At 40.2% G+C, this 23,185-nt stretch overlaps 1 protein-coding gene across 3 annotated transcripts in view; it reads left to right on the top strand.

Moving 5' to 3' along the window:
- Nucleotides 1-23,185, top strand: part of tead1b (TEA domain family member 1b) — a 57,668-nt gene that overhangs the window by 5,101 nt on the left and 29,382 nt on the right. For all 3 annotated transcript variants that reach the window (XM_075460558.1, XM_075460566.1, XM_075460547.1), the window contains exon 3: nt 10,594-10,846. In XM_075460558.1, coding sequence (XP_075316673.1) covers nt 10,690-10,846 — 157 coding nt within the window. In that variant the 5' untranslated portion in view covers nt 10,594-10,689. The remainder of the gene's footprint in view (nt 1-10,593; nt 10,847-23,185) is intronic.

Genomic DNA, 23,185 nt, shown 5'->3' with positions numbered 1-23,185 from the left:
TTTCGAGCATGAGATTTGTAACAATAATGGCTTCATCAATCTTTTAAAGTGATGGAATTCAGACAAATATCAACTTGTGCCTTAATGTTTCTCACGGCTCCATTCAGACAAGCCGGTGAAAGTGACTGAGAGCCGTGGTGCGTACACAGGAGTCAGCCAAACAAGATGGCAAATATCAAAGGTTTTAAATGCAGCTTTATTTAAATAGGGAAAGTACAACGAAAGTCTCTTTTACAACACTTACATGGTCAAGAGAGACAGCAGCTCATTCGGGACTTCGTATACAACTGCACAAAATTTGCACCCGATATGCGTACAAGTATGTCTGTACTGTAAGGATAAATTATGAAGTTAAGTGAGGTATATCACTAAAGGTCACAGTTTGTTCACAGCATCATGTCAGGCCCAGGTGCACATTGTTTTGAAACGAGCTGGTGGTGGATAGAAGCAGCTGAAAATATCACTTCTCTACATGTTCAAGCTTATTAAAGAGTTAGTGTTATTCTGAACGAAGTGGATTTCTCTTCTCTCGAGTAACGCAGCGGTTTTTATCAACGTGATCTTTTACTTCTACTTTTAAAACATTGATATATGTGCCAGGAGAGAGCAGAAGCCTCAGCTGCGGCTCACACGCATCTAAGCACAATTCTTTCGTTTATTTGGCTCAGATGGGAAAAAGGTGATACGGCTCCTTAACGCAGGTTAAACCATGGACGAGAAAGGTTTGAACGGTGCCGTTATTTGTTTATCTCATGACGTTACTTGATGGATTCCCCTGAACCGCTGATCATAAGCCAGTTTAGTGCGAGCGCGACACTTTATACTCGTGTCACTCTGAAAGTGACGCCTATATGTTACTAGGTCTGACCTTGTTAGATCGCTGTCGCAGAGAGTTTGGTAAAACTACCAGAAAGGTAATTCACACATGACATCGACACGTTCAGTTGCCGTCAGATTAATGGAAAGTAGCACACTTCTGAAAGAGGCTCTGAAAGAATGAAGGTAGAAATGTGACCTAATGCAACGCATTGGCTCGCCGATGTCTTTTAAACCAACAGTGGAGTCATGTCAGGAATTTTTTCCAGGTCGATTGGGAGTCAAATATGACCATATTTGGACAGCTGCAAAGGAAACTCGAAAAATATGTATCTTTGGTCCCTAATGGCGCCTGATATCTGTCTCAGGGTGTATTTGTTATTGGTTTCTTTCAACAGTTTTTGTTAGTTTTGTGTCCTCATTTTTCTGCTTCGACATGGAAAGCCACTACTGAACCACACAAACCAGGGATTTATCAAAATGTCTGTTTTTACTACGTAAACAAAATATCTTTGTTAGATTTCCTAATGTAGTGACATGCACTGCTGGAGAGTGAATGCAGCAGCCTTATTTTATGTTGTCGCTTCATCTCTACTGTCCATGAAGTTGATGAGACAATCTTCTCAACAACAATCTTTAAGGTAAAACCTTTTCTGCTCTCTGGAGCATCAGGTACCAACAGCTATCTGACACATCTGAATTTTTGCTGATTCTACTTTTGAAATATTTGTATGTAAATATATTAGTTTTGCGCCCTGTGTTATGGTCATGTGATTAGATTTTGTGAGGGGCACCCGGATGGTCAGCATCTTAAGGACACTCACTTTTAACAGGTGAGTCCACTGTGTTTTGGAGGAGTTTCCAGGTGAAAAAAAAAAGGAATGGAGAGGAAAAGATAGCAGCAAGGAAACAACAACAAATAAAGAGCTATGTAAGGGCATAAATGATGGTTCGAGGAGTACAGATGAAAGCCGGTTTGAATTGGCAGCGTAAAATGCAAATGGTGGCCTTCATGCTCATCACAGTGATTTGTTTTCTTTTTTCTTTTTTTTTCTTCCATGCCCGTCCGCACGCGTCCTGAATGAGCCAGCAGCCAGCCCTCGGCCTGCTCTGCTCTCATAACTGTCAGGAGATCTTTTATCTGACGGACCTTTATTTACAGCTTTAATTTCCTGAGCTTTATGTGTTACACTGGCACTCCACACCGCTGTGGACATGGGCGTATGCTGCTTGGAATGCACTGCAAATTTTTGATGGGCAAATGTCCTTTGAGCTTTCATTACATTTCATGAATGGTAAATTGTATTTATTTATTTATTTATTTTTCATACTGATGTATTACGGCCAGAGTCTGGCCGTTTCCTCAAAAGGAGAGATTTTTGTCTTTAAGATTCACCGTCAATTTTTTCCCCTCTGTTGTTTAGTGGAAGACCTTTAGCTTTGCCTATCTGCTGGGCTGCCGCTGCCTCTGATGTTGTCCAGATCATGTTGTTGTTGTTACCCGTTTTTCAGGCTGAGGCAGGTAGTGAGGGCTGCTTTGACAGAACCTGTAAATCAATCTCAAACAAAGATTGATCCCACAGTGGCCTGATGGTTTCTGGGTTGGAGGAGGCTGTCCTCAGATTTGAGAGAGATAATATTGGACAGATTCATGGCACTTAAGTCTGCCAGTTCAGAGAGGCATGAAATAAACACTAGGCTATTGCCAATAACAGAGGCAGCATAAGTAAGCTTTTCTAGCCTCTACGGGGCCTGTGGAAATTGGTTTAGCAAGCCCTGTTTATTCATTTTTTTTATATCCTTTTAACAAAACTGTAGATTTGTTCATGAAACAAGTTGTTTGCCATCCATCCCATTTTCTCTTCATTCTTTTTTCACTCATTAACTCGTAAAAATTGACTTTAAATAGTTTTTGAAGAGGCGCTCCACGCCTCATCTTTACTTTGAGCCGAAATTAATTTCAGAGTATTTCAATCAATTTTCGATTGGTTTTATTTAGTGCTTCCATAGAAATGCATCTCAAGGTCCTCAAAGACCTGCTGTCAAAGGCTACATTCCATAAACATGCCTCTCTCAAGGTAATTAAAACGTTTTTAAAGACAGAAAGTGGAATTTCAAGAACATCTGCCATTGTTAACGTTCGCAGCTCGTTGCGTTTGTGAAAGAAAAAGGAGTAATTCTGACATTGCTGTTGTGATTATACAAAGGCCGGGATATGTCTTCACAACACGTTCAAAATTTTAAGTTTTGAAATCACATGGTAATTACACTTTTGCAGATTGTGGCCTCAGCTACTCAGGGCCATTATGGGGTCCACAAAAAGTCATTCACAGAATCATTATTGCACCCTCTGAGATAACGGCACAAAAGAACTCCACATGGAAAATTACATTTGAGGCCTCTCATCTGCTATTTCATTACCTTGCTCTGTCTGATGGGTGAAATGGGTCCTCTTAATTTAAGAAGCTGGATTCCAGCTTGGTGAGTGGTTTATGTAATCTCACAGTAAGCGTAATTTCACATAATTCCATGTCACACCTACTACTCTGCTTAGCTACCGCATTCATGTCTCGCATGGCGTGCCGTCTTCACTCCGCATCTCACAAATAAGTCCATTTCTATGGTGTGGACCCTGCAAAGACAGAAGTATGCAATTATTTTTTAACCCCAAGTGTTTCTGTGGGTGACATTAATACCTTCTTTTGTCAGACATAATTAGACTGCGGATTCTGAGGCGCTAAGAGACCACCCTTATTGACAACTGCCAGGTTATTCACATGTTTCACACAGCAAAAGCATCTAGTTGACATCGTTCCTTTGCACGCATTTGATGCAAAGAATCTGATCCCTTGAAAGACTTTTAGTCTTTTATGTCTGTGTGTGGAGAACAAACAAATGCCATTTTAAGAATAAGCCAAACCTGATTATCACCAATAAAGCACAAAAGTAAGGCCCCCGCTCTGATATCACCCTCATATCGAAACAACACCTTCGTTGGAAGCGGTATTGGCCTTTACGTATCACATGTGCAACTTCAAGGCTTTCCTTTAATGTGGAAATTTCAAATTCCTTCATTTCAAACAACATTGCATTTTAACATTGCTAGATTTTTGTCAGAAGGAGGTATTTTTTTTGTTGGCAGACAACACGTGCAACAGGTTTCACTGCCTTATAAACACCACCGTAACCGAGGTAGCCTTTGTTTGGTTATTGTAAATAGCCCGGAGCTTAACAAATATAGCTTATCTGTGGAATAAAACAATAAGCATGAACAAAAGGTGAGACTAGTTAACATAACAAGTTAGAGTAAATCATTCAAAGGTTACAAATATCTGGATGGATGGACAAACACTTTTTTTTTACTAGATAACATTTTGTTGTTCTCTGTTGATCATTTCTAATATATTTTAGGTTTTAGATGGATTGACGCTCATTGGGAAGTTTTTAAATCACTGATAGAGACAACTCAGTCAACTCAGGTAAAGTTAGCCCCACTGAGGTGGTCTGATTTTGTTTTGGCTGATGATAATCCTGAATTCCTGCTTCAGTCCTTGTTCTTACAATAGTTGTAATGACATTATTTGGTTAGCACTGAATTTCTAGTTAACATACCTTATTTACATGTTGTCCTGGGTGAAGCATAGAGCATAAAATGATATATTATTCATATCTGTCTGTTGGTAAGACGGTCCCCTTTTTCCCACTTCTCTGCTTTTCTCTGCTGCAGTCGACACACCTGATTGAACTTTGTAAAGATCACCAATTAAATCAGAACTAATCTCTTTCATAAACGGTTGCTGGATCAGCCGTCATTGTTCATCTTTGGGGGTTTACTATAGTGTCCTGCAGTGGATTGAGTTAACAGGGAATTGTGGGGTGGGGTCCTGAGCAGTTTTTGCAGCATGGCGGGGGGCAGCATCCTGCTGGGGATGGTTCCTGTTTGGCGGGTAGTGCCGTTGCCATGGACGGATGTGCTCAGTCTTAAACTATTTGTCAAAGTAACATCAATGTGAATGCCAGAGCCAGAGGTTTACTATAAGAAATGTACTAAATGATCAGTGTTAGCCACTTAACTTAGCAGTGGTTTTAATTCTGTGGCTGATCTGTGCTGCTGGTTACTTGTCCATGCGCTCATGTCTACTGTTCACAACCCCTACCTCGATTCATCATCTTCCTTCAATGCTAACACATAATTTCTCTTTATTATTCTTCTGCATTCCATGTGTTGGTAATAAAAACCTTTTTTGTTTTTTTTTAATGAATGAAACATTGATGGCTTTTCAGAGACCTCTTGTAGACACGGTTTGCATCATTTTGCTCATAACTTATAATTATTAATCTGTTTATTGATCATGGACAAGTAATGCTGAATATCCTAAATAAATGATTTATTTATGGATGCTGAATTGTCGCAGCCTGCATCCTTGTTTTATTCAGGTTCATATAAATTATTAGTTACTGCACTCTCCAAACAAATGTCATATGCTGCCACCAAGCTGAACTTGAAATTTTGAAAAAGGTGGTGGAAGTGATAAAACTTTATTTGATTTGCAAAATATTGGAAATTAAAACGGGAAACATTACAATTTTTATTATTAACAGTCAAATAATAAAAGAAGCAGGTAAGTTAAATGTTAGAAACTGTAGGGACAAAAGTGTCATTTCTGCATCTTTAAAGACTCTTGTGTCAAAATTGGATAAAAGAAAGAACCAGTTTGTTATTGGAAAGCTCTTTAAGAATGAGAATATCTTTTTTTTTTATTTTTCTTTTCCGATAAAGCACAATTGATCTGTGAAAAGGACTCATGACTTTCCATCTTTTGTAATGAGTCTGGAATAAGTCGATAAAAGCTCGCCAGATACGGCAAAAGTAACAAGTTGAAACAAGCATCTTGCATTGGTTGCTTCAAAGGTTGGATTTTACACATAAAGGTTTGTTGTTCATTCTGCTCGGCACTCGTTTGACAACTTTCCCTCATGATATATTCTGCGCCGTTGGACATTAAATTCGCTTGAGTCTGAATTGTTGAATCTCACTGGCTCTGATTTTGGCTGTGACAAAATAATGATGCTGTGATCATGCTGTGGAGAGAGCTGCCAGTGTAAACGCTTTACAGATAATCGTTATTCTCATATTTACATATTTTGGCAATAGATTTGTCCTCTCCGGTCATCTGTGGTGCAAAAGTATTTAAAAAAAATGTGTGCAGATGATCTGAAAGAATCAATATGGCAATATGGACAAAGTCGCCAGAGACTGCTTAAAGTATCGCATTTATCAACCTAAAAATACCATAATCGATAGCAAGAGTTCATAGAAAACAAAGATATTTCATTTATATATAGACGGCAGATAAGTTTAACTCGTTGAGACTTTAGTTTTTTTTTTTAGCTGTGTTATATGTTTTTCCATTTACAAAAGTTGTGTTTTTGAATTTTTGCCGTTAGAAGGTTGTAAAGAATGTTTTCTGAGGCCAAAAATCATCTGGGCTAATTAAGTGTTTGGACTTGATGAGGACAGAAACAAATACTCTTCAGAATCACGTTTTGTTCTGAAAATTGAAGCTGGCTGTGATTATGAGCTCAGTTCATCAATTTGTTTGGATGAGGGGCGCACATCTAGAAAGCCTTTTAGTGGTTGAAACGGGAATGTTTCCCCTCCCTCATCAGTTTGTGAGTTAGTTCTGCAGCGTCAGCAGACAGCGCACAAAAACAGAATTCAGTAAAAGCTCTCTCTGCTCTCTGGGAGTTTTTTCTTTTTTTTTTTTTTTTACCCCAGCAGCTTGCTCCCATCCCCCCTTTCCCTCTCGTGAACTGACATGCTGGAAGAAACATATGCTGCTATTCCCGCTTCCTGACAGCTTGTGCTGCTTGAATAGGGTCTTGCTCAGGGAGGAAGCAGTTGTCTGGGAAGAGTGGAGAGCTGAAGTACAGAGAGAACTATTTGCAAATAAAGTAAAGGCAAATTTATTTGGAGCATTAAGGGTAGAGAGAGGAACAGTTTGACAGATCGCACATACAATGCCGAGGCCGTGGTATGTTAAAGGCTGTTTGGATTTGAGCCAAAAAAAAGTTTTTAAAAAAGTCACTCAAACACACGATAAACTTTGATTCCACCTAAGCACAATGGAAGACTGTATCGCCTAATTACATCAACTTTGTGGTGATTTATTCTCGCATACCCTCCTCATTGTAGGTAATTGATTTGTTCAGCTGCAGCATTGCTAATTGCTCGACTGAGATCATACCCCAATATATACAGCTATCTGCTTGATATGCTTAAGTGGAAAGAATGAATAGGAAGCCTAAACAATGTTTCATTTTGCACAGTTTGACTGAAACTGAGGCAAATGGAGCAAACACGGCTGAACTGATTTGGAAAAAAAAAAGCTGCTGAAACAAGTCCACTTCATCAAACTTGTATTTCTTCTTGGCGGCAGTTCACCTAACCCTGAATGACTTATCTCCTGCGGTATACCGTCAGGACTGCTCTTGGAGCCCGAAGTGAAATTTAGTTTTAACACTCAGTTAATCCTACGTGCCCTGCTTCTGACATCACCCAGCCGCCACCCTTGACAAGCTGCTGCCACCCTTGACAGGCTGCCGCTGGAGCGAATCGGATCGCGAGGATCTTATGTGTGAAGACTGGACTTCTGTCACGTGGTGAACATCAGCTGAGGTGTTTCAAATGGAATTTTTTTACAGTTTTGCTTTGACAACGCACTCACCTTCAAGTGTAAGAATACTAAATGCATTAGTGTCCCGCTCTGATCGATGACGGGCATTGCCATTGTTGACTGTCAGTTACTGCTGCAACATGTGTGGTACGGTAAATGACAGACCTGAGATCTCCTCCGTCCTCTTTTCTGGGACTCACTGCGCTCGTGTGACTTGGAGCTTGCCAGTATCACGGGCGATGGCTTCAGGGCTCACACTTTGTGACACTGCGATGCACATAATTGTGCCGCAGTTGCGTGTAAACACGAGGGTCCGATATGATCAATTGACCCTAAGCACAGTGTGTGTTCTGCGTATGGGGGGGGGGGGGGGGGTGAAATCGTAGTGTAGTGCATGAATTATAGTGTGAAATAGTAAAGAAGTGTGGTACACTGCATAATTGATAACCCCCCCCTTTTTTTTTTTGTACTGCAGATTCACTTTGTTGTTCTTGTCACTCATAAAATTAGACTTTTTTTCTTGTATTGTTTGAGCAGCTTGGGTCAGACCTCTCAGCGCTGCTTGAGGGTCTGGTTTCTTTACGTCATCATATTGGTGATAATAGCGACACAGACTATTCACCACAACGTTTATCTTTTTTTCCTCAATGCTTTTTTTCTCTCTTTGTCCTTTTGTATAGCACCGTCAATGTGTCTTCACAAGCCGTCTCTTTTAACAGGCATAGTTCCTCTTAAACGCATTTACTCCTGGAAGTTTGCACATCCAACCAAGGTCTTCTTTTAACCACCGAAGACTTTGAGACTAAAACTTTGCTTTGTGGCACCCCAGCCGCAGTGGTAATGAGGCATCTTCAAGTTTTTGTTTCTTTCTTTTTTCTTGTCTCTCAAGAATCAAAGTTAAAACTTTAACAATTCTGAAGGAATTTTTCATTATTGTTGTCACTATACAGGAATTTCAGGCTTGATGGTCGAACCAGCTGTGTTAACATACCGTTAAGTTAAAATACCATTTTTCATACCACAAAGAGAGAATTGACAGTTTTAGAGATATTAAATGTTTTTGATAAACGGCTTCAGAAAGATCTTTTCCCCTCAGCAATCATCGGTCTTAAAGGATAACCGCTTAGATCCATTTTAATGCAACGCATTCGTAGCTTTTACGGATTTTTTAAACAGAGGAATTTTAGAAACTAAACTTTTATTTTATAGGAAAAATTCAACAAGCGTCACACCATTTTTTGTTTATTTTTTTTAAACCCAGAAGTGAAAAAAAAAGGAAGAAAAACATCCCTTAATATTTATTCGATCTTTTGAAATAAAATGGTTATTAGTTTTTTGTTTTAGGCTAAACCGTTTAACCAAAACATGTATCAGTAATGACGTTAAGTTTGGATAAATGTTGCACGTTGAATTCAGTTATTTGGTCGTCACTCCACAGAGCTGCACACACAGTTTCTTGTTTCTGAGTCAGACCTTCACCTATAACCCCATTATATGTGCGATGATAATTTAAGCGAGTGAACGGCAGATCTTTCACTCATTGTGTGGATCTGCCAACGAGCTGCCGGCGCTGTAGTTCACCAGTTTAGTTTATGCATCACGCAGTTTTTTTTTTTTTGCCCCCTAAGTGAATCACACGTTTAAAGTCTGTGGTCGAGTCAGAGAAGTAGTTATCCCCACAAATGTTGGGCCCCGGCGTCAGTTGTAGATGAAATGAACAGCGCTCCTTCACTCGTGTCTTTACTTTTGTAAACCACGTGACCATTTCATGTCAGAATGAGATCTCCGCTGACTGTTTCCACATCTTATCATCATTCTGTACTCTGGACAGTCATGTCACAGCAGGGTCTGAATGCTTGTTTCTTTGAAAAATTAACCAATAGCTAGAAGTGTGGAGCCAAGCTAGAAGACAGTGAGCTGCTACGGCAGACAGGGACTGATGACGAGTCGCACCGTTTTAATTGTTTCTAACCACATTGTTAGGCTGCGGTTAAGTCTGGGGTCTCTCACTCATAGAAGACACACGCACACGCACTCTCACTCCTTTCTGGTTTTTCATAAGAACTCCGATGATGATTTAAAAAGAAAAAGAAACTTCATATTTTGAAGTTGTCTTGCTGCACTGCTGTTAAAAAGTGAAAAAAAAAAAGGTCACAGAATTTGACAATTTGGAGTCCTGAGAACAATAATGCTAAGTTATTTCCTGCTGGCGACAGCAGCTACGCTCTGTCTCTACGTCAGAACACATGAAATCACACAAAACTGAGCTTGTCAAAGAAGGACTAAAACACCAAGATAATGCGGTTGTGGATGGAATCACTTGATATCAATACGCTTGTTTCAGATTTCTGTCTTTTTGCATAATTTTATGTAAAAAGGTCAAGTGTAGTTGTAAACAATAATACAGCTGAATTCCCAATAAATCAGCTCTTATTCACGTACCGACAGAGTTACTCTTGTCAGACAGCTAAACGCGTCAGAAACTCTGACTGAAAAGGAGCCCGTTCAGACTAAATGTCAATTGCAGTTGCTTAAAGCATGTCCAGACCGACGCTCTGCTTGAATAAAATCTTGATTTTTGTAACCACAGCGTCCTCGGACAAAATCACCCTTCAAGTCATTTAAAGACAGCGTCTGGGCAGTGAATTCAGCTGTACTGGCATGCATGTTGAGGAAGTTAGAAGTAGCAGAATGTCTTAAACATTTTCTCACACAATCCAAATTGTCACACACTTGTTGATAATGTATACTTTTGAGTTTATAGGTCAGTTCCACATCCATTAATGTATTCTGGGAATAGGACAGCAGTTGAATTGTATGGTGAAATTAAGCTGTAACCGTAGCTTGACTCAGGTGTGCAAGTAATCGTGGTGTCTAATGCATTTATCTGATCTCTGAACAAGCTATACATGTTACCATTTACTCTGTGTCTTTTGTTTTAAGAAAAAAATAACAATGTCCAAGCTTGTTTGGCATCTCCTGCTCCATATTGTATTCTCAACTGACAATGTGGACTGAGTTTTTTGGAAGCAGGCTTCAGTTGTGCTGTTGTGGTACTGATGATTCGTTTGTGTTGTGTTTGTTTGTGTGGGAATTCCAGGTCTCTCCCTAGTCTGCTCCAAGCTTCAGCTTGGAGAGCTCAGCCGCCAAGATTGATCCCAGCAGCTGGAGCGGCAGCGAGAGCCCTGCCGAGGACATGGAGAGGATGAGCGACTCGGCAGACAAGACCATAGACAATGATGCAGAAGGGGTGTGGAGCCCTGACATAGAACAGAGCTTTCAGGAGGCCCTGGCCATCTATCCTCCATGTGGCCGAAGGAAGATCATCCTGTCCGATGAAGGAAAGATGTATGGTGAGTAGCATTTTTCAGATGGACCTTCTGTGTTTTTGCCCCCCCCAATCTGTGAAAACAACGAGTTTAAAGAAACCATTTTGACATTCTGGGGAGTATTTCCTCTTGCTTACTCTGAAGCTCGGTAAGAATATTAACACCACCTTTTTCTTGAAGAATTCTGAAGAAATCTAATGCCAGCTGTTGATTCGCTTTGCAGAAAAACTGGAATAATATGAAAACAACTAGCCGAGGTCTGTCAGAAGTGTGACAAGATGCACCAGGCAACACTTCAGTAACAGTTATTGTCTAATCTGTTTAGTAAGAATATGTCTGAAACTGACAAATTGCATTTTTACAGGCAATTGTGGTCTATTTCTTGGCTTTCAGGAAGCTACTGCACATGTCAAAGGCATAGACCAAATAGTCTGCAGAATTGTTCTTAAGATCAATTATGTATGGATTCCCTACTGACTGCAGTTTTATATTTAATGGCAGGTTGTTGTTGTTTTTTTTTTTTTTTTAAATGTTAATCTATTCTTCTAAATTGGAAGACATGTGATACATGGCCTTGCTGAGTAACAAAATACTACAACACTGCAATTGTGCCCATACACCCACCACACTGGTTCTCAGAAGTGCAAGTTTATAAGTAAAGCAACATGAACTATTAGTCAGTAGCAGATGGTACTGCGGCTGCCACCAGCTGTGCCCCCTCTCCTCCCTCCACTGCCTACCCATTCCTGGCTGGGTGATGTCATGGAAAGAAGGAATATTTTCTTTCTGTGGTGTTGGACCGTCTAACAGCCTGTCAGTGTGAAGTGAAAGCAGCGAGCTCCTCTGAGCATTTGCTTGCAGCTGTCATGTGACCCCTCCGGCCAAGTAAAATGTAAATTTCAGGAGGTGCATTGAAACCCCTCAGTTAACACTACAAAGATGTGGGCTCAGACAACAGCACCCTCCCTACTGTCTGTTCCTCCAATTTCTCCGTCCCCATACAGAGCAAAGCTGCCCAAGGAGCTGCACCTCTGCTGTGGATGGAAGAAGGAAAATACATTTCCTCTGGAGTTCCACACAAACAGGGCTATGAGCAGGCTTCTTTTCTACTCTGCAGACATTGTCAATACGAGTTCAGCTGTTCAGCTTTATTGCATATTGTGACATGTCATGAAATCCCGTAGCTTAAATGTTCTTTTAGGTAAAATGTGGAGCACATTTCATTTCGATTTACATTTACTTACTGAAATACCACAATGCAACCCCTAATTAGAAGACATTTTTGCCTTTAAAAAGATTTAAGATACTGACTCTATGGTGCTGACGAGACAGCTGCACGTTTGTACAGAGTTTTGTTCTGCCAGATGTGCTATGTATCCGGTTACAGATGTCTCACCAGTAGCAGAAACCGCAGGCTGTTTGCTGTTCCTACAGAACAGAGATGGAATATTCTTTCCTAATACTGCATGTTAGCCGGTCCTGTTATGGCGTAAAAAAACCCACGAAGGTGCCATTGTTCTGTCTCAAAGGCAAAAAAGAACATTTTAATGTGAATTGACTGTGATTATAGTAGTAATTGATAGTTACGAGGCAATAATTCCCAGTGACACATGTGAATGGTAAGGCACGTTGTCATTTAGTGGTAGAAATCCTGACATGCGTAAGGTTAATCAAATGGGGCAGTGCTGATGCCTGTAATCGCTCTGAGTCACCAAGTTAACTTACCTCTTTAAAAAGTTACAGTGCAATCGTTGTTGGGAGTCTTGCAAGTTTGGACTTGTACTCCGTTTTTCTGAAACTCCGCTGACATATTGGTGAGCAGCTGTTACAGATGTTGTTTTTGACCTCAGTATGTTTCCTAGACTGACTCAAAAGCTGTATTAGTATTCTGAGCAGCTACCTATTTCTAGATATGCCAGAATCAAGTAGAAATAAAACAGTTTGCTTTATTATGGAGAATATTTATCATATTCATATTAATCAGAATGTTACAGGTTGTAAGGATGAAAGGTAGTCTCTACCTTACTGCAGCTGGATGGAGCAGCCGCTTGTTTTTTAACACTGGGAATTTGCAGATTTCTCTAAGCAGGAACTTTGCACTCAAGTCTTCTTTGGCTACCATTACGGCAGTTAATCTCTTCAACATACGCACGTTTCGGTTTCTACACTTTGGATTGCAATAAATCAGATGGATACTGCCTGGCGAGTGCTTCTCACTCCTGTAAGGTTTAACCTGCAGCTTCCCCCACTTGAAAAGGCAGCTTGTTTCAGAAGATTGGACTGGAATTCACTCAATGACCAAGATTCAGCTTTTTTTCTTTTCTCTCTTTTTATTTTGAAAGTCGTCAAGGCCATCAACAGGTTGAAAAATCTTTAAACACCAACACAAATAGAAGTTCAAGAAACCATAATCAATCAACATAACCCAAAATCAAATACTTCATTTTTAAACTACTAGAAAATACCCATATGTCAAACGTCCAAAATAAATTAAATACGTTTTAAAGCACTGTTCAATGATGATTTTAACCGTACAAACTTTAGCTTTTAACTCTTAAATACACATTTTAAATACACAAAAACCAACATGTATCAAATTACTTTTAGCTTGAACCTCTTTTAAAATACACCACATTTTAACTGTACTTTTTACCCATACGATATTCAGTATATGACATTTTTTAAATATTTTTTGGGGCTTTTTATACCTTTATTAGATAGGACAGTGTAGAGAGACAGGAAGCAGGGGGGCAGAGAGAGGGGGAACAACACTCAGCAAAGAGCCGTCCGATACGGGACTCGAACCGGGGCCAGCGCTGCAGCGAGGACTATAGCCTCTTGTACATGGGGCGCCTGCTGCTGGCTCTGGCTTCACAAGCTTTTTTTTTTTTAATCCATTCCTTGATATAGCAAATAAAAACCAGTTTAAAAAGGGGGAGAATGGACAGCATAAAGATTCAAGCAGGGGCTGAAAAATATCTGGTGTAAAATAACGACGAAGACTGCAGAGTCTGCGGCCAAATCTGTGAAACTAACATTTTGTTTTTAAGGGGACAAACGAGCACTGAACTGAAAGTAGGTAAAAACAAAAGAGATGATGATGGGTTTGGTAATTACTATGGAATGTCAAGTTGTCAGCGTGCTGCCAAGTGAAATGTCAAATCACTAGCCAGAGAATTTTCTTTTATTGTCATTTGTAAAAGAAAAATTGAACAAGATCTTTATAGGAAATCAAAGGTGGCCTGCATGCGGTGTGAAATAAGCCCTTTATTAAATGCTTGTGTAGCCTTTGAGCAGTAAATAGTCCTATATCATGCTGAGAGTTGGTCATGAGGAATCTGTCTGATGGGAAGACAGGAGGGATAGGCTGCAGGACGGGCAATAAAGTATTTGCATTTCAGTAGGAGACGTATAGCAGGAGCACTGATGGATTCCAAATGGAGTCTGCATGATCAGTGGCTCCTGATATTTACCTGACCAGTTCAAAGGACCTATTAGGATAATAGTTTTTTTTTACAGGAGCAGTGACAGGTTTGTGTCGTCTTAGGTTCGCGAAGAATAGGCTGTGAGAAAAAAACCCTCATCTCCAAGTGACTATTCAACACGTTGAATATCAACAAACGTGTTTTTTTATGAGGTGTTGTGCCACCACAAGCACTCAAGAGCGCGGGCCTGTGCAAAATGAACCAAAATTCATATCCCAGTATTTCTAGGAAGAATTTTGATGTACGAATTATAGCTATATTTTATACAAAATTGGGTAAATATTCAGTTTTAGTCGTTGCCCCATGTAGACGTCACAAGCGTTCTAAGTCAAAACTACTAATTTTAGATTATTCAAAGACTGCAGCCAAATCAAAACTTTGACAGGTTTTCCTCGGTACTTTGCCACAAAAATTTCACTCATTATTGGATTAGAAGCGACAGAATGACTTTCCTGTCTTGCTAACATCGACCGTCATGCTGCAAGGCCTTCACTCGCTGCGCAGAAAGGAATGTAACTAAGCTTACTGCAAAAGGCTGATTAATTTTTTTTCATTATTTTTCTTCAAGGGTGCTTTTTGGTAGAAAATTATATAAAATATGCCAAAGAGGACTTAAAATTTTTTATAACTCACTGAATATATTTGGTGACTGTGTAACAACCCAACAAATATTCCAGACATGATCAAGTTTTGAGCTGGTGTGTCGGGTTGGGGCCAAGGTAACGTGTGTGTGTGTGTGTGTGTGTGTGTGTGTGTGTGTGTGTGTGTGTGTGTGTGTGTGTGTGTGATGGAGAGGCTAAATTGAAGAATTTAAATATAGTTTAAAAATATTTAAAAAAAAACAACTTTTTAAAAAAAAATTTAATATTTGAGTGGTTTCCCAAATATATTTGGGTGTCGACGATTAGTTGACTATCAGATTATATTTGCGACTGCTGGTTGACGAAGAAAAGTTTTAGTCCCGAGCGCCCTGAGTTAACAGAGAGGCCCAGCTTTGTCGGACAGAGAGATGTGGGGGGAGGAAAAGCGTGCGCACCCTCGCAGGATGATCCAGTGATGCTTTTTCAAGGGATTTGTCCAGTATGTGCTACTACAGAAAGCCTTATCAGTATAAACTGTGAAGCCTGATTTCACATGTTGTTTAAGAAGAAATTCCGGTATGAATTAAAAAGTCAGTATAGCCCTACTGAGAACAGTGTTTATGAACCAGTGATCTAATACAATAACCAGCCGTAAAGACTTTTTGTTCCACGCTGCCAAAGTATTTCAGTCAGGCTGATATCCGGTGGCTATGAAGATCATATGGTGGCATGCACATAATTTTTTGGCGAAAACCTCCAAACTTGGCATAGACTAAAACTAGTACAAGCTTTGTTATTCTAAGTAAGAGGAAAATCGGCTGAAAGTATAAAGGTGGCGGTATTATTTGGAGAATTTAACTGGAAAAATGATTTGACATTGAATATCTATAAATGCCATGTAAATAGCATTTTCACGCAAACTCGCTCTGTTTTAAATTTTCGTTGTGCTCCATGCTGAATGTGCCACTCTTTGGATGCCATCACAGTTTGGTTATAAGCGAATTGCTCCTCGTTTCTGCTTACACCGATTCGTCTTGCACCTGAAAGAATTGGTCGTCTTCTAAGTGAAGGGTTCAGCTACAGCACAATTGCCAGCGCAGCTAGCAAGAATGCAGAACACAAAAGCCCTTTAAAACCTCATTGTTTTCATTTTTAATAGCAGCGTCATACTGGTTTTTTTTTTTGTTTTTTTAAAAAAAAGAAATGCCCAAACCTTTCATTTTGTGATCTTTGGAACTTGATGATGACGTTAGCTAAGTTAATAGGATTTGATAGATCAGGCAGATGCCACACAAAGCCTCTCATGGCATCTGGGGTGAAAGCTGGCAACAAGAAGACAGGTATTTTGTAGTTGAGAGACCCCGGGGGATGGCATAGTGTTTCATACACAGAGCTCATCACAAGAAGAGCTGCCCTGAGTGCCCTTAAGCCCTTTGTTATCCTGGGGTAGTTTCTAGTTAATTAGCAACAGTCTCTATAGCAACTGTGTTGCCGTACAAAACAATTTCTAATTTCTGCTTCTTAACCTATTGTGGTGTTTACCTGGAGGGTTTTGGATGTGCTGAGACCAGTCTTGGCTGGACCTGTCCCCATTGTCTGAGGTTAATTGCGGCTGCAATGGAAGAAAGTACATCTAAATAGGCTGTATCACCAGCATTTGCCATGGCCCCAGAGTGAGTGTTGTTTTTTTGTTTTGTTTTTTTCCCAGAGAATGTTTTTAAAAAGTGAAATGGAGGGCACTGGCCCCTAGCCAAAGGCCTAAGACTGCACACTTGCATAATTCACCTGCTGTGCGAGACTAGATTCATTTATCCTAGAAATAGAGTTGATAAGTGAAACAACACGCTTCACTCAAATTGTATGTTTATTCATTGAGTTATGTATTTGCTCTACCCAGCAAGCTTAATGACATCGGTGAATATCTCTCGGTTACTGTTAAGGAAAAAAAAAACACAAAAGAACAGAATTTTATTCCATCTACTGACAAATAAATCTGCTGCAAAATACTACAGTCTGTGCTGCTGTAGTAGCCCCGATTGTCTTGTTTTTGCTTGTGAGGACACGGGACCAACAGTCGTGCACGGTGCTTCAGTGTAGAACTCTTTTCAAGGGTTTGATGGAGCTATAATCACCTGCCTTAAAATATTTTTTTGCTACTTTTGTATGCCTTTTATCCCATCCAACTTTTTACCAATAACCCCACAGTAATCACACAGTTCGTTTTAGATGAGTTTTAGAAAAATGATCCGGAGTCAACAAGTGCCACGAATCGATGTGTTTTATAGGTTGGCTGCTAAACAAATGCTTCCTTCTGCACGTGTTTTTTGATGTAAAGGTTTTCCTATTACCATTCTGCTGCATTCTCATCAGTGGTCCAGCTCAGACCCCTCCTGTGGGAACTAAGTGGCACTTGGTTTGCAGAGATGCCAAGGATGAGTTAGATATAATGAGCAGACCTGGCTTGCCCCCGATGGCCCAGCGCTGTGCTCCTCCGGGGCTCGTCTCATCGAACCGAGCATGCTCCGAGACAGAGCGAGCGGACCTGATCCTCCCTGCTGGGCAGATAATGAGGAATTCTGGGATCAGCTCAGGCTCCCTGAGTCACCTGCATTCACTCAGAACAGAGTGTGAGGAACTTCATTGCAGGAGAGGCATCGCACACCTCCAGAATAATCCCTCATTTGTTCCCTTGCCATTGTCAGTGTAAGACCAGTGTGTTGTCACACATTTGGTAGCGGGAAAAAGTCCAATTATTTGATCTTTGTTATTTTTTTCTTAAAAGGAGCAACTGTTGAAAGTGTGAATAACATTAACACTGGTATGATATGGAAAAGAAGAAGTCATTTTAAGTCGCACGCATATTCAAAATCGTAAGAGCTGTGTTTTATCCCGGGTCACTGGGCAGTCATGGCAGGGTCGGCCTCGGCCTCAGTTCCCACCTCAAAACTTTTCTTTATTATTTCTATCCTACGAGAACAGATATGTACTGGGGCCGCAAGTCGATGGCAAGTTTATGACATTTCATCTTGATTTCTGATGCAGCCAATCTGAAAAATGATACCAAACTCATTAGTAAAAAAAGTTATTTTTTTACAAATAGGAAACTTTTACTCACCAAAAATTCTCATGCAGAGGAACGATTTGGTGTGTGAATGGTGTAGAAACAGCAGATACATAAATGCAAGTATGACCCAGTGTTAATAAAGACATTTATAAAATTTCTTTTTGTGGCTGAAATAGTCAATTTAAAGCCCAGATTCAAGTAATTAAATGAAAATATTCACCTTCGACTGAAAAATGGGACATTTTTTCTTTTAATCTAGTTTTTGTGAAGAATTATTGTTGAATGAAGACATTAACCTGTGATTAGGATGAAGTTTCTACATGGTAATACTGGAGTTGATGTAGTTATAACTTGGAGTAGTTATAACTAGTTATAAGTAGTTATAACTTGGAGTCTACTTATGCTTTGCATCTTTTGAATTGGGTATTTTAACACAAATAATGTGAGTGATATAGATAAAACCGAACATTATGCACACTGAATGTGCATTTTTCTTTGCAATTGAATTCAAGATAACATTTCACACGCTGGAAAAAAAAAAGTCACTTCGGGTAGGCCATACAGCATCGAACGCAGCATCATCCTCTGTGTTTCTTGCTGTCATCGATACAAAACACTGTTGAAATTCGCCTGATGCATCATTCGGTGCCCAACGGGCACACACACACACCAGTTGCCTTGTCATTGAATTATTTTTTCTGTTTGTTTTTGTTTCTTCTGCGTCTCTTTTCGACAAACCTTTTGCTGAGGTGCTCGCTGCACATGCTGGATTTGAAATACAACGTTTATTTTATTGTACGCGGTTTCCTGCATGTCTTTAGCTTACGATCCATTTGTATTTCTGTTGTCTATGCCCCGAAAGGGATCTACATTTAGAGCCCCTCTGTTGCCGAGCAGCAGAATTGATTTTGAAGTGCATATTATTTCTTATCTGTCTGCTCAGGGGGCTGATTTTAGATCATACTCATGTCCGTGTTTGTGGTGACCAAGCAGGTTGTGACTCCATGTGAGGTTTTTAGTGCCCAAAACCTCAAGTTGTGTGGGGGGTTCATGCATCACGTGGCTGCTGACCCCAGACGGTGATGACAGAGGAAATGGAGATGTAAAGCAACACTTCACCGGATCAGTGGGAAAGAGTTAGACAAGCTTTAATTGTCAAGTTCAAGCATTGGGAGCTAATTCATCATCTGCTATCATTGGTAGGATCATTAGTAACGTGCTGTGTCTCTCAAAGAATGCTGGTAAATGCAATATATTAATTATATTTCAATGGTAGAAAAAACGTTATTATAGGTTTCCAAATGTGTGCTGAGAGGAGGATACACAAACTGATCCCTGAGCCTGTATTCGATGTTTTCTGTCCGTTTGTGTGGAAGTGTTTGCACTGAATGGTTAGATAGCAGGCTGTGGCTCTTTGCCCGTCTGAATCAGGAGTACACGGGGTGTGTCCCTTCTCTGAGGTCTGTGTGAGGCCCTCTGAGCAAGGCTTCTGGTTTCAGGTTGCATGTTCCCAATTGGCTGCTTTTGTTTGACAAAAACACAGTGAGACTCCAGGCTTCTTAAAGATGCAGTGTCACTATTTATGTTCTGCTAAAACAGGTCATCTCTTTCGTGCTGATTACATCATATTACGTTGATGAAACACTTTGGTTCGGATGAGATCATCTCGCACTGATGGGACCATTTTCTCTAATCAACATATGAATGGAACCTGAATGCCACTGTTATGCTCTCATCCAGAGCACAGGGACTACTCTCCAGTGCTGACATGGACTGTCATCTCTTTCTTTGCCGGTTTGGTGAAAGGTCTTTCAGCACTGAGCAGCTTCCCTGGAAACAAGGGAGGACTCGATCCATGGTCATAAAAACCATACTAATTATTTATTTTTTATGATACGATTCTAATAACCATGCCCTTGTAATATAATGTAAAGAACATGCTAATTTTTTAATACAATAATATAGATTGTTTTCAGTAACCGTTTTCAGAAGCATTGCCTCTCTCTGCTTGGATTCAGTCTTACCATTCAGACAAGACGCCCCCAGCTCACGGGTACCTGGGACGTACGAAACCATCATGACCACGAAGTTTGACTTTTCATTTATACTTGTTGGTGACAGCCCACATTTCTTCTTTTGTGCTCAGATGCTGAATTGATCCTCAGAGATTGAAAATATTGATTTGACTCTGTGTCTTACTTTGTTGTGGAGAAGGAGGCCGGGGCACCTTCCTGACTGTTTAGCACCGTGTTCACACATTGGACCTGCCACACTGCCAGTTCCTCGGGAGACTTATAATTACAGCCGTCCTTTCGGATTAGTCCAGTAGCCTGTCCAACTGTGGCCTCGCTGCCTAGTCATTTATTTCATCCATTTCCCTCTCCTGAGAGGCAGACCTCAGCAGAATGACCTGGCCAGCCTCTACAATAATGTATGTGATGATAAACACAGTGGCTCCTAATTGATAGAGTGATTCAGACGAGGCATAGCTGTGCAAATTGGTCCCCTGCGACTATATCGCACAGAGTTGGGACTAGTAGGTTTTAGATCTGGCCTTGTTTGAGAGGCGCAGAGCTGGAAGAGAGGAAATGGAATGGGCTGGACCTGCTGAGTGATAAAAAAGGCTGTCTTTCCGTCTGAATACAGGCACAGTTCAGCAGAGGTTGGCTGCTGTAATCCCCTCGGTGTCTCCAGGAAGGCTCAGGTTAGTGACCTGCTGCTTTGTGATGTCTTGTAAGATTTTGAGAGAACGCCTCACCTTTAAACCCCCACTGCTCAGCTAACACATTAGCTCAACCGCACTTGACCCAGCCCCTGCAATAAAGCCTTTTATCCAGCTCAATAAGGTCATTTCAAGTTAAGTATTGATTTCTTTTGGTGTTCAGAGAAAAATGGATTTTTAAAGAGCAGTTAATTACAGTTGCTCACTGCATTATATGGAGAACTTAATTTTCGTGCCTGGATTTTTAAACCCCCAGGTGATCATCTCAGAATCAACGGACTGCTTTAAAGTCTAACAATCTGTTACATCTGTTGGCAGAGCTTCATTTTCTAGAGAAAAAAAAAAGGATTCAAATGCTGGAAATTCAAAAGAGGTGAAAGACTTGTGGAGAAGCCATACTAATGTAAACATAGAGAACGCACAAATGTAAATAGTCTCACCTCGATGTGAAAAAGAAATGGATAATAGAACACCTGAGGTTTCATATTCGATGTGCTTTCCACACTTTTTAAATTTTTTGAGGATTGAAATGGGCTCTTTTTTAGTATAAATATTTGTGTATATATATTCATTCATATACATCATCCAGACGTGAACCCCGTTGACTGATCTTCATCAACAGTCATGCATATAAGTCTCTCTCTCTCTCTCTCTCTCTCTCTCTCTCTCTCTCTCTCTCTCACTCTCAACATTTATGTTACATTATGAGACAAGTAGCTCCTGGCCATCAATGTGTTTTGCTCACCTCATTGAAAAGTATTGGCGATTTCTCGCCACACCTTCTCTGTCTCGAGTCTGTTATGACATTGAATGCAAGCATTAGAAAAGAGGTGTGGGTGTTCTTGCCAAAGTTCAACCAGGTTCTGCTCAGTTTTCTTAGTCCCAACACGGTACCTTCCTCATCGTGCTTTCTGTCATGCTTGTTTGTTGGCGTATTCCTCTTCAGGGTTTCCCTTATATTCCCTTTAAGCCCGTCACTTGTGTTCTGATTGGCTGCTTCCCGTGGCTGATGACTCAAAACCATCTCCTCCCATTGGCTCCTCCAGAATATCTAATATGCTAAATCTTCTGTCAGAGTTCAGGACGTGACTAAGGATCAAACGGTAATTGATCGAAGATCTTGGCCATTTAGCTGTGACTCAGGTTTGTGACATTGTAAAGTATTCAGAGGAAGATGTTTGATTTGGCTGTGGTCATGCTCCAACAGTTTACTTTCCTTAGATCTATTTTGCCTGAACTAAAAAAGTTGCTTGGTAATTATGCTTATTTAGATACGATTTAGACAAATACACTCCACTTGAAAAATAGAATCCAGTGTGCAAATTCATACGGTTTGGAATTGTAATAATTTAGTTGAATTCTTTTCTCTCTTGCTTGGAGAAAATTTGCATTGAAATTTGGTCAGGGACTTGGAATCTGCAGTGGTCCTCATCCGTCAAATGTGTGCTCGCTGTTGTGAATTTTAGCATTGATATGAGCAGTGTTAATTTCGTCAACCAGGACGATGACGAAAATATTTCGTTAACGCCCCTTTTTCCCGTGACGATGACGAGACAATGACGCACAAAATTGCTTCCAGAAAATAAAAATATGACTAGAATAAAAAATGATTTTCGTTAGCGAGACTAAGACAAGACGAAATTTACAAGCCATGGACGAATGGACATTAAAAAATTTAATTGTTTATAATTAATTTGTAATTTGTAATTGTTAATATAAGTGTTTCTTGAACTTCATAGAAGATTACGTGCTGTTGCCCTGTTTGTCCCTGCACGGCGCCTGTCCCACAGTGCCTCGCGCGGCTCAATCAGTAGTCGTTCAGTGAGTCGAGTTCAGTTGAGTTTAGGCCCTTCCCATGTCAAGTAACGTAGCCGGTAGCTAGCTATAACTTAACTGTAGCTAGTTCAACTTTGCAGTCCAGTCATGGCGTCGGGCTCGGTTACCGGTATACGGTTTTTTGGAGCTGGGCGAAAACAACGCCTGGATGTATGGAGCCATTTCGTTTACAACGCGAAGGACAACAAAACAACCTGCATGATAATGATTGATCATGCCGCCGATGCTGGTGGTGGCCAAGATGAGAAGTTCTATTCTGCACAGTGTTATATAAATAAAATAGAGAAAAAGAGAAGCAGTGTGTGGAGAAGTTTTATTCTGTACAGTGTTGACTAAAATGACTAAAATTTGACTAAGACTAAAATTGATTTTCGACATTGTGACTAAGACTAAGACTAAATTAAAAAAAGCTGACGAAATTAACACTGGATATGAGAGGATTCAATTTAAAAGCTTTTTGATTTACCTTGAAAACCTTCTAATTTCTTAACCAGTTTGGTATTATCAAACCAAAGACACTGGCCCTATAAAAGCACACATAGGCAGAGATCCTCAGAAGTGCTTCTGTGTTTGACAAAGGTTTTTCACAAAATTGCAGAATAGAATGACACTAAGTGGAAAAGTCTCTGTGTTTTGTCTTCAAATATTCTCATGCTTTGAAGTGAATGAACCGAT

Source organism: Odontesthes bonariensis, chromosome 1 (assembly GCF_027942865.1).
Source record: "Odontesthes bonariensis isolate fOdoBon6 chromosome 1, fOdoBon6.hap1, whole genome shotgun sequence".
In the NCBI taxonomy this organism is placed as follows: Eukaryota; Metazoa; Chordata; class Actinopteri; order Atheriniformes; family Atherinopsidae; genus Odontesthes; species Odontesthes bonariensis.
The sequence above is the reverse complement of the archived record's forward strand: the minus strand, read 5'-3'. Positions and strand labels throughout refer to the sequence as shown.